The sequence below is a fragment of the Lytechinus variegatus genome, chromosome 2 (assembly GCF_018143015.1).
Source record: "Lytechinus variegatus isolate NC3 chromosome 2, Lvar_3.0, whole genome shotgun sequence".
NCBI classification, from domain to species: Eukaryota; Metazoa; Echinodermata; class Echinoidea; order Temnopleuroida; family Toxopneustidae; genus Lytechinus; species Lytechinus variegatus.
In genome coordinates this window covers 37,919,302-37,930,297 of record NC_054741.1, presented here as the reverse complement: position 1 = coordinate 37,930,297, position 10,996 = coordinate 37,919,302, and the positions used below count along the sequence as shown (strand labels likewise).

Below are 10,996 nucleotides of genomic sequence, written 5' to 3'. Positions count from 1 at the left end.
CAAGCGGTATGCAATTTTCATTGTATCGAATAAACCAACGTCGAAGCCCCCCCCAAAAAAAAAAAATGATTCTAAATGTAAGCCAAAAGTCTACGACCGCTCCTGCTGCATTAACCCATTGACTACTGAATGTTGAAGTGCCCATAGGCTTTATAAATGGACCAGCCAGTTCCAGAAGGCAATGGGTTAATTATAAGGATCCGTCCAAAAAGGTCGGTCAGACGTAAAGAACTAGTCTGTAAAGACCAAACACAACCCGTGACTGTAAAGTGCCCACAATGCAATTTACGAATAAAGTAATTGATTCGCTGGTTCCGGGTTGTACTTTGTAAACGTGTACACACGAGTTCGTAAACTCATGATCGGGTGTGTTACATACGTACGGTACGTATTACGCAGCGCAGCGAAATGTAGATCAGAATTCTGTACTGTGTAGTGTTAGGTCTATGGCCGACGTGTACTAACTTTGATCACCGGTGACGGGATAGGCGTTTATCTTGCGAAGTTCTGCTTGGTCGTAATATTTTTCTTTTCTTCATCACCATAATCTTCTTGCCCTATCGCTCCAACAGTTAGACGAATATCACAGCAATGTCGAAGCCAGATCAACTCCTAACGATCAAACCGCCCACGGAACTCCGTTTCCGAGGTAAGAAAAGAAAACAGTTTTTTTTTCATCCCTGTTCATCATAATCATACTCATAGACCCTCTAAAGGCTCTATCCATGGCATGACCATGTCCATGAAAATACATTGGGTGATTTAAGTTCGGTGTGCAATGTTGATGTTGGTGTTGAGAGCATGAAAAGGCCGCTGAACCGAGCTCCAACACCGAGCTGGGTTCAGAAGTGAGAAGAATGATACCGATTGCATTATCGATAGCCATGATAGCACATGACGTCACGCCTCTGCGCTGCGCTGCTAAATCATCTCAACTTCACGCAAGATGTCTTAACGATGAATATGAAATTGGAGAGAAATGCATTTAAATTCTTATCGTATGGCAAGTCCCCAAGTCTGCGCAGTCCCTTGTCTGACTTTTCTTTGAATAAATGAAGTTTGGTATATTCTTGACTTTGACAGTGTTTTTCTTTCACTCTCTTTGTTTTTCATTCAGGTCCATTTACCGATGTTGTCACATCTGAGCTGACTCTCTCAAATCCTTCTGATAAAATCCTCTGTTTCAAAATCAAAACAACCGCTCCAAGGAGGTACTGTGTGAGGCCAAACAGTGGAGTAATGGTCCCCAATCAAAATGTCACTGTTTCAGGTATGTGAGACTATATATATCTGTTTCAAGGTGAAAGAATTACTTTAAGTTAGCATGAATTCCCATATGATGTCCTTAATAGTCCAGTTGAGCACATCTAATAAAGGATGCTGTGTTACATTTCCAGTGGAGCAATTCCAATTTTGCCTTTTAGGAGTATAAATAATTTTTTTGAATTTGTTGCTCTTTGTTCTGCAGAAACTACCAACTTCCTTTTACCTGAATATATATCTCCTCCACCTTCTTATGTTAGCTGAAGAGACCCTGTATTGATATTTCATGATGATGAATTGATGATGGTGATGACGATGATCATGATGATCATGATGATATGATTATTGTCATCTTTTTTGTATGTGTGAAGACAATATTGTCCAGAGTCCTTGAAAGAGCAGTGAGAGCGAGAGAGAAAGAGGAAGAGAAATGAAATAGAAATTGTGAATCATCCTCATTCCTGAACTCCTGACTATGTGTTTATGACAATTTGTTTTTAAATATTGTAATTTATAAATTATGGAATGTATTTTTTTCTAATCAGCATGTTACATACTGTACATGTATGTGTGGATTTATCATGAAGAGATAGTTACAAAATACAGTTGTGTATATTCTAGTGCATATATAACATGAAATATTGTTTTCATAAGTTGACTTCCAGGTTTAGTCCTAGAATCAACAGGAAGTTGACTCTCACTTCTATGGAATTCTAGGTTTCATGATCCAAATAAGGATCAATTGATATTCAAATACAGTAGTATTGTGTAACATTGATTTACAATATTGCAGGACACTTTGCGCTGCAGGATAAAAGTAATCTAAATGGTGAATAAATTGGCAACAGACACTCTTAAATGTGTGAATAACTTAAGCTAGGTTGGTTTTATGATGCCAGCAGAGTATCAACCATGCACGTAGTGTGTTATGTTTATCTAGTATTGTTCTCTCTATCTAATTCCTCTAGTGATGTTACAACCATTTGATTTTGACCCAAATGAGAAGAACAAGCACAAATTCATGGTGCAATCCATCGTCATACCAAAGGCAGATATCGACTTGGAAGCAGTGGTATGTATTTTACCTTCACCACTTAGGCCCGAATTCACAAAGGTGGTTTTGAAATTCCACGGTTGAATCCATGGTTTTTGCAGATTTCATTTATTCATTTTATTTTTGATTTGATATGATTTTATTTATTTCTGCATTCAAGATATATGCAACATAACATCAAGGTGATACATTTAAGTTTTACATAGTAATAAAGCAATAGTCATAATAAAGCAATGAAAAATAAATATCAACAAGAAGCAATATTCAATAAAAAAAAAAAAACAGTTTAAATGAATGCAGGAGACTGCCATCGTGAGCGGTTAAGCTTGAAAATGATGGCGGCCTCGTAAAATGGTACATAAATTTATTTCTTCATTGATCAAGTGGGTGCAATGCAGGTGCAGGTGCGGGTGAAGTAAAGGGCAGTTAAATAATTGACTTGAAGAGGGGGATGCATATGATTCGATGGTTTTTCTTTTATTAGTGGCTTTAAATGAGTATATTGTTGAACATGATTTAATATTGTCTGGAAAGTTGTTCCAAATATCAGGACCATAATGTTGAATTGATTTATGAGTTATTAATAACTTAGGGTTGGTGAGATGAAGGTTTCCTGATGAGTGGTTGGGTAGGAATGAACAGATCTGTTAAACCTAAACATATTATTAAAGGACGGAGGAAGGAAATTACGCTTATTTTACTGCATATATTAAAAAAATGTCCAATGCTAATGCACGCTTTGTCACAGTGCAATAAATTGACACTTATTGTCGTGGGTATCCATTCTATTTTATTCATTAGTCCACTGTTTCAAATTAATGAGTCCACTCTTCAAAGTTCAAAAAGTGGACTCGTGAATAAAAATAGCATATCTACAGTGTAACCATGGTAACAGGCATCAATTCGGCGCACTTTGACAAAAGCGTGCGTCAGCATTGGACATTTTTTATACACGCTCCCGATATGCGCTAAATTAACCTAAGCATAATATATACAAGAAATCTGCATAAACCATGGATTCAACTGTGGGTTTTCAAAATCACCTTTGTGAATTCGGACTTTAGTGTTTATGATTTTCTGCTGCAAATTTAAGTCTGTTGATCAAATCTTGATTATAATATAAAAAAATGATTTTCTGGGGGAAAAAAAGAGAACATACATGTCCATGCACATGAAGATGCATTTCATTCAAACTCTATATCAGTATGTATAATGCACTGGAGTATTTTTATTCATTCACAGAACTCTGTGCCTGGTATTGATTACTTTTCAAAGAACATAAGAACAGTTTTGAATAAACAATATACATGTATGAGACACTCCAAACAAGAGTCCTTTGCCCTATTATGGTAACTGCCAAGGTGACAAACAGTGATCAACAAGCAATAAATTTCAAAGATTTCATGGAAATTACCATTGGATAAAATAGATAACATAGTAACTTTTCTGCATCAGCTCCTTGATGAACTCGGAAAATGCAATTTGTGCTGGTTTTAATATTACCTTTCAAATTAACTCTTTATGAAAAGGCCAGAAACTAGAAATTCATGGACATTGGACAAGATACTCTCATTTAGGTGTGATATGAAGTGAACAAAATTAAACATTCAAGAAGAAAAATCTATATATTTTTAAATATTTGCAGCCTTCGCATCATGTGTGTAAACCACAATTTCAGGTGAAGGCAGTTGCACTCTAACAGAATTGGGATCTTCCTGTGACCATTTTAGTTACCAATGACTGTTTATTTGTGACTGACTTTTGTTAATTCTTTGCAGTGGAAAGCATCAGATACAGCAACAGTAATGGACACAAAACTCAAGTGTGTTTTTGAATGGCCAGCAAACCAAGCTCCTGCACCAGTGTCACAAGAAAAGGTAGGAGCTCCTCATTAATATATACATAGTCATTCATCATTTACAATAGTTTACAGATCTGTATACTCTGCAAATTCATTTCATGTTGAAATGTTTGTACAAATGTATTGGAAAATTTAAAATTACATGTATACTTTCCATGGTAACAAATTATTTTAGAAAAGCGTGCTAACAGCAGGAACAACAACAAAATTCAAATTCAAATTGAATTAATTTTAAGTGAGCCTTGACATCATTTGCTGTGCTGTGAGCTTGTCACTCATTGCATCCAGAATCATAAAGTTGATGTGGATGAGGATTTGGAGCCTGATTTGGATAGTGGATTGGTAGAAGTAATACCCTGCTACATGCTGAATAATTAGTTATTTAAATGATATTCATTCTCACTGGAAAAGTTTCCCTGGTTATCAATTCATCTACTCTTTTGGGTGATAAAAAGACATCAAGTAGAGGAATACTTACATTAATGCATTAATGTGGAAGAGCCGTGGTGTAGTGGTTCTGACTCTCGCCTTGTAAACATAGGGTCATGTGTTCGAATCCTACCGCGGTCTAGCGTCCTTTGGCAAGGCATCAATCCACACTTTGCCACTCTCGACCCAGGTGCTAAATGGGTATCCGGTAGGATGCGAAAGAAATTGTATTTTGATTTTGCCAGCGCCATAATGTGGCTGCGACGAATGCCAGGAATGCTCCCCAGGGAGTGGAAATTGTGCACTTTTCGTGCTTGATTGAAATGAATCCAATAACCGCGGTAATAATATGCTGTAACGCGCTTTGGGCCATTCTGGGAAAAGCGCTTTATATAAATTGGCTATTATTATTATTATTACTTATTGGTAACCTAGATCAACAAAAAAAGGTTGCGCCGTGCACCAAGGATTATTATTTGGTGTGTTATGAATTTATTGCAACCATGATCTCAGTGATTATTCATGATCTGTTCCTCATAGGTTGAAGCAGCTGCACCAGAGAACAAGCCCATCAAATCTACTGCTCCCCAAGTTGGAGAGGAGAAATTAGAGATGAGGGATTTAGATACAGTGGTACAAGAATGCAAGCAACTCAGGAGAGAAGTTGGGAGCTTACGGGCAGAAAACACACAACTAAGGGTAAGAAACTTCACCAAAGACATCCCTTTCTCGGATTGCTTTTCAACTCGCTTTTTGACGTTCACAGCTGGAATAGTCAGTAGACATGTTTCATTGTTTTTTAGTCTTGTGACAACGTCGCCACCTTTGATTAGGCATCTGATATTGACAACGATTACAGGGTATTGTTTGATATGAATGCACAGGATGTGACTTTAATTGGAAGTGCTCTTTTTGTATTTAAAACTTTTTTTTGAAGGATTTCTATTTTACTTTTTAAAAATTATGTGACAGAAATAATCTTATTTTGAAGATATGCACTGATTCTTCCGTTTTGATTAACTGACTTGATTGATTGAATGTATTAATTGTCATGCACAAACAAAAGTTGTATAAAAATCATCTTGAGGCTCACATTTCATAATACCGAAAGTATGATAATAATACAAATAATCACAAACAAAATAATACAAACTGAAGAATATAACACCACCAGTTCATATTTTTGTTGAGGGCCAGGAGGGGAGAACAACTTAATAGGATATTTGATGTCCTTTGGCCCCCACAGTAAGACTTTAAACGATACATTGCATGTTCCATGTTTTGCATGTTTTTTTTTTGTAATGTCATTACACATAATTTAGTTTGAAGCAAAATAATATTTGAATTATCTTGATTTCTTTGATTGTTAGACGGACGGCGTGAGGCAACGGAGAGTTGAGGGCGGCCAACCAATGAAAACAGTATCACCCACAGTCACAGAGACGAAACCCATGCTGCCTTCCACAATGATCATCCTGGCAATTTTCATCTTGGGTTTTCTTATTGGTAAATATCTCTTCTGAGACAGGTCATAGGTCATCCATAGAGGTGGATAAAATAAGCTGGAGGGCTGACTCGCAATAGCGTGCACGGAGCTGCGCTGTGTCGGCCGCCATTACCAGACCGGGCAGCTGTACCTGCCTGGTCGCATCATATAGTACACAGCTCCCAGTCATATTTTCAAGGATTCTAAGAAATGTCTTTAGAATCTGATTTTTACTGCTATTCCCCCTATTTTGAGGGTGCTGAACATGAATATGCTTTTTACCAAATATATAAATGACGTCTTCGGTCGTTGCCATGGCAATGGATTAATTTATCAAAAATCACATATATATTTCCCTATAATGGTAGATAAACACGGTATAAATGCCCCAATCTTTCAGTCTTAAGCTTCCAATTCGATAAAAAATTATTAATTCTATATTATTTAATTGGTAACAAGCATATTCGTGTTCAGCAACCTCAAATAGGGTAAGTGGAACAAAAATATCAGATTTTAATTAAGAATCCTTGAAAATTATGACTGGGAGCTGTGTACTATATGATGTGACCGGGCAGGTACAGTTGCCCAGTTTGGTAATGGCGGACAATCTCCAGGGTCGGCGCACAATTTGTCAGCGCTCTAGCTTATTTTATCCACCTCTATGAGGTCATCTTGTACAAAGCTGTGAGGATGGTGATGGGAAAGAGAAAACAAAAGTGTAAAAAATTATATATTGCTTCAAATGAAAGAAAAGCTGTCTCTCTTAATTTGATTTAAGAATTGGATAAATACTGATGTTTCCAGATGGTAGGTTAGTAGGTCTTTAATATGTTTGGATCTCTGAAGTGTTACATGGGTGATGGTGCTGGTTCTAATATTATTTGTTCATATCTGGACAGTTCTGTCGTAAATGCACCACTGTCCAAGACAAATGGAGAATTTTTAAACAAGGTTCTCTTATGAGATGAAGTCAAACTGAAAATGGGCTTTTAATTTGTGTTGCGACTTCTTGTCACATTTATGCATACAAGAAAATAGAAATATACGTGGTGAGGATTTAATGTATCGATTTCCTATGACATCGTTATGTGAATTGGGATGTTTGGTACTTACAGGTCACTTATGAGATTTATCTGAAATTGCATAATGCTCCGCTAGTTATGAGATATGGAAGTTTTATGGAGATTATTTGCTTCAGTTTACGTTTTGATTCAATTTCAAATGTGTTTTCCTTCATATTTCTATGCTTACATATATAAAAAGCAATTTACTTCTTCCCTTATATTTGCACATTGCAACATGACATAGTCACTACATCAATATACTTCATTTATTTCTAACGTACATAGTATTCTCTTGTTTTGTAACCGGTACATAATTAAGCTTTGTTGGTCCGTCATCTGAATTCTTTAGAATGTCTTATTTCAATATTGAAGGTAGCATATCTCAAATGCCTCATTGAACAGATTCCTATGGGTACTTGATTTAAACATAGTCACATTTTGATGTGTTGTGCTTTTTTTTAATGCCTTCTGTGACTTAGAGTGGGAATAAGGGCAGTTACTGCAGAATCATGTATTAAAGCATAAAAATAACCATCTGGGTCCTGTAACACAAAGGTTAGCAATTAATCGTACGCTTGATTTTCACGATTGATTGTACATTGTTGTCAATGGAATCAATCGTAGAAAAATGTTTTTGATCATTGCTAAGTTTTGTGTTACGGGCTCCTGATTGTGATTTTCTACTGCATGGTCAGCCCCCCCCCCCCACTTTCAAAACTGTTCTGCGGCCCTTAAACGGCTCCAGATTATTGGTTTTGTTCGCAAACCAAGCAAATCTCAAAAAATTATTTTGATGGTATAAGTTTGATTGACTTCCATTAGGAAAAAATATCAGTCTCACTTTGGACAGGTGATAATTTTTCAGGTGTAATTTTACCATCCCTTTCAAAAAGGAACAACATTGCTTACTACAAAGCGAGCAGTGAAAGTACACCTTGATATATCACTGTCATTAAAGCTAAGATTGATTAACGTAAGTTGAAGGTTATCAAAAAATATATATGTATCTGTTTTCATACGTGTATAGGACACCATGTATGTACTAAAATTTATTCAATTTTTTTTGCATCCATGTACTGTTCATCACTTCATGTATATGAAAAATTGAATAAGTTTGAATATAGCAGTCTTTGAGATTTCTGAATCCTCTTAAAGGGCCATTCAGACATTTCATTAGAGAACTTCTTAGAAATTACAAGAAGTTAACTGTAAGTAATGGATGCACAAAGCAGAGCAATGTATAAAATGATGATGCAGCATATGTGATATATACAAATGTGATTTGTTTGTTTCATATGTTGAGATGTACATGTACAGATCATCAGATTATTTTCTGTCTGTCCTTTTATTTATTATTCTTTAATAGGAGCTATTCAATCTTGCTTCTTTGTTAGGAATTATGCATGCATGTCAGTATTTGATATTGGAACAATGCAATGTAGAAGACACACGCATTATTTGGATTTGGAATGTAACATAAAATTCTTGTTGAATACCGGTAGAAACTGTATCATAAAAAATAATGAATAGAACATTAAAAAAGGTTTGTATATTATTGCTATGTACATATATCCATGTATTGCCATAACTGAAGATGTGTGTAGGTTTGATTAGACCAATGATAATTGATGTTATCAAACATACCAAAATCCTCATGGTCTCAGATGCTACTCAGAAAGGTTAATGATTACTCGACCATGGGGCTGTACAAAGATAGTATTTTGTTATGTTGATTTCATTTCAATTTTTACTCGTTTATTTTTATCAAGTCTTGCGTCGGTCTTTTCTGTTTATTTTCTTCATGTTATCTTGTGTTGTATGTTCGATCCTCTCTGTGGTAAATATTTTACCCAATGTAAACTTATCAGAGCAGCATTTACATTTACTCAAAATTTTATATTATGATCTTAGCTTCAATATCAATGCTTGCATATAATATTAGAAGTTCTTGCAATTTTATGATACTTTCTGATCAGGTTTAACTCATACATGAATAATTTCCTATATTCTGTGCTTCGTACAAGTTTGGGAAAGTTAAAAATGGCGGATGTAGGTTAACATTATGTGCATTGTTTGATATTGAAAATACGTAAAGGAATGTGGAGTACATCAAGGTTTCGTCAAGATATAAATGTAGAATGTTTAGTTAGAAATTATGACCTGAAGACTATATTCAATATGAGTATTATTTAGCTATTATATGTGAAATAACATAAACTCTGTTCATTCTTTTACCCTGTATAAAACTACATAAGCGAATGCCACTATATATTAGCCCATTATCATATTATTCAAAGTAATTGTTTAAAGTAGCTATTATGGATATGATCCTTTAGTCAAATTACCCAGGTTGTATTTACCTATATTTGTGGTTTTTATGTTAAATACTATAGAAAGTCTGTATGGTTTCATTTTATTTTGCTTATAACATGTTTTCTTTATTTTAGAATAAGCACGGATCACTCTGCTTTTGCTTCTTTTCATGTCTTTGTAATGTACATGTGATAACATTTGGTATTCCGGTACATTTAATGTTCATAGGCGGTATTGTGTAAAGACAAAAAGCCAGATGTCTAAATTTTCTTAAGAAACAGTTTGTATGTAGTTAATGTAATATACAAAATATTATAATGAATAAAAGTCGTGTTAATGCTCATCCAAATGTGTTGATAGCATATAACACAATGTGTACATTTAAATTAAAAAATGTTATTCTATTTAAGTTTATATATAGCATAATCCCAATGAAAAAATCCCAATAAGATTAGACAAAGATTGAACTTGTGTACATGTATGAAGTCTTTATGGTGTGAAGCAAGCGTATCACTGTTAACAATTTCCATAATATTCTTTTTAATTTTTTTTCCATTATCTCTCACCCTATGTAGCTGTAGTGTTGTAGTACTGCCCATGAATATCGTTTAGAATAAAGCAATCAATTCTCTTGTAAAATTCCAATAATACCTTAGGTGTTTTTCTTTTATTTAAAGTGTTGATTTTTGAAAATCCAAACTAGGCCCAAGTGTGTAGGGGAATGATGACATATATATTCAGAAAGCACCGGTGTTTTACATGAATATACACAGTAATAGCAAAATAGTACTTAGGATTTGAAAGACGCGTCCATACCATTGATCTGTGTTATATAGGAAACATCAGTGGTTCAGATCCAGTGAAGATTGAGCAAGACAAATGTATGGGGCAGGTATGAGAAACAGAGAGAGAGAGAGAGAGGGAGGGGGTGGAGAGTGAGGGGAGGTAGGGGGGGAGAGGGGTGGAAGTAGTCTGCAGGCACAGACACTGATTGAAACTTTGATCAACAAGTGGGTCTCCACGCAAAGACTAGCACCACATACAAAACTTGCTAGGGCTTTCAGTACACAAGGCAATAGGCTGCACATTCAGACCCTTAAACTCGAGTATAGAGTTTGAACTAGGGTGGAAAGGAGGGTGAGAAGAGACATAGAGGAGAAAGAAAAAGAAATGGGTCAGAAGAAGAGAAAGAAAACACAGGGGAGGGGGCGGGGTCAGTGGCTCTTTCTAGCTGCTCAACATTTTACCAAATCAATGAAAAAAAAAGAAAAGAAAAACGAGCAAGCCAAACTTCGACAACAAATTAGACTCGAAATCACCGTCGTGATTCATATATTTTTTTTATTCTTTATTTTTAGTTCATGTTAACTGTCCATTGATTCATACAAGGGCGTGACGGTTTACTAATATTTCAGAAATTTCCATCTTCTTAAATGTTGACGCTAATGATTACGCTTTCTTCTATCAAAAGATTATCATAATTATTTGACGTCATGAGTTTCTGCAAGAGAACGTGCTTTAATACG

The 10,996-nt window shown here is 35.4% G+C and overlaps 1 protein-coding gene across 1 annotated transcript; it reads left to right on the top strand.

Annotated features, from left to right (window-relative positions):
• Positions 1–400: 400 nt before the first annotated feature.
• Positions 401–10,118, top strand: LOC121408040 (vesicle-associated membrane protein-associated protein A-like). Its single transcript, XM_041599349.1, has 6 exons — positions 401–649; positions 1,118–1,270; positions 2,232–2,335; positions 4,096–4,194; positions 5,148–5,306; positions 5,978–10,118. Exons 1-6 carry the CDS (start codon positions 592–594, stop codon positions 6,128–6,130), a joined length of 726 nt encoding a protein of 241 aa, XP_041455283.1. The 5' UTR covers positions 401–591; the 3' UTR covers positions 6,131–10,118.
• The last annotated feature ends 878 nt before the right edge of the window (positions 10,119–10,996 follow it).

Excerpts from the sequence above, each read along its gene's own strand:
- LOC121408040 (XM_041599349.1), top strand. The coding sequence starts at position 592 with ATGTCGAAGCCAGATCAACTCCTAACGATCAAACCGCCCACGGAACTC. Across the intron at positions 1,271-2,231 it reads TCAAAATGTCACTGTTTCAG|TGATGTTACAACCATTTGAT; the intron begins GTATGTGAGACT and ends TAATTCCTCTAG. Across the intron at positions 4,195-5,147 it reads CACCAGTGTCACAAGAAAAG|GTTGAAGCAGCTGCACCAGA; the intron begins GTAGGAGCTCCT and ends TGTTCCTCATAG.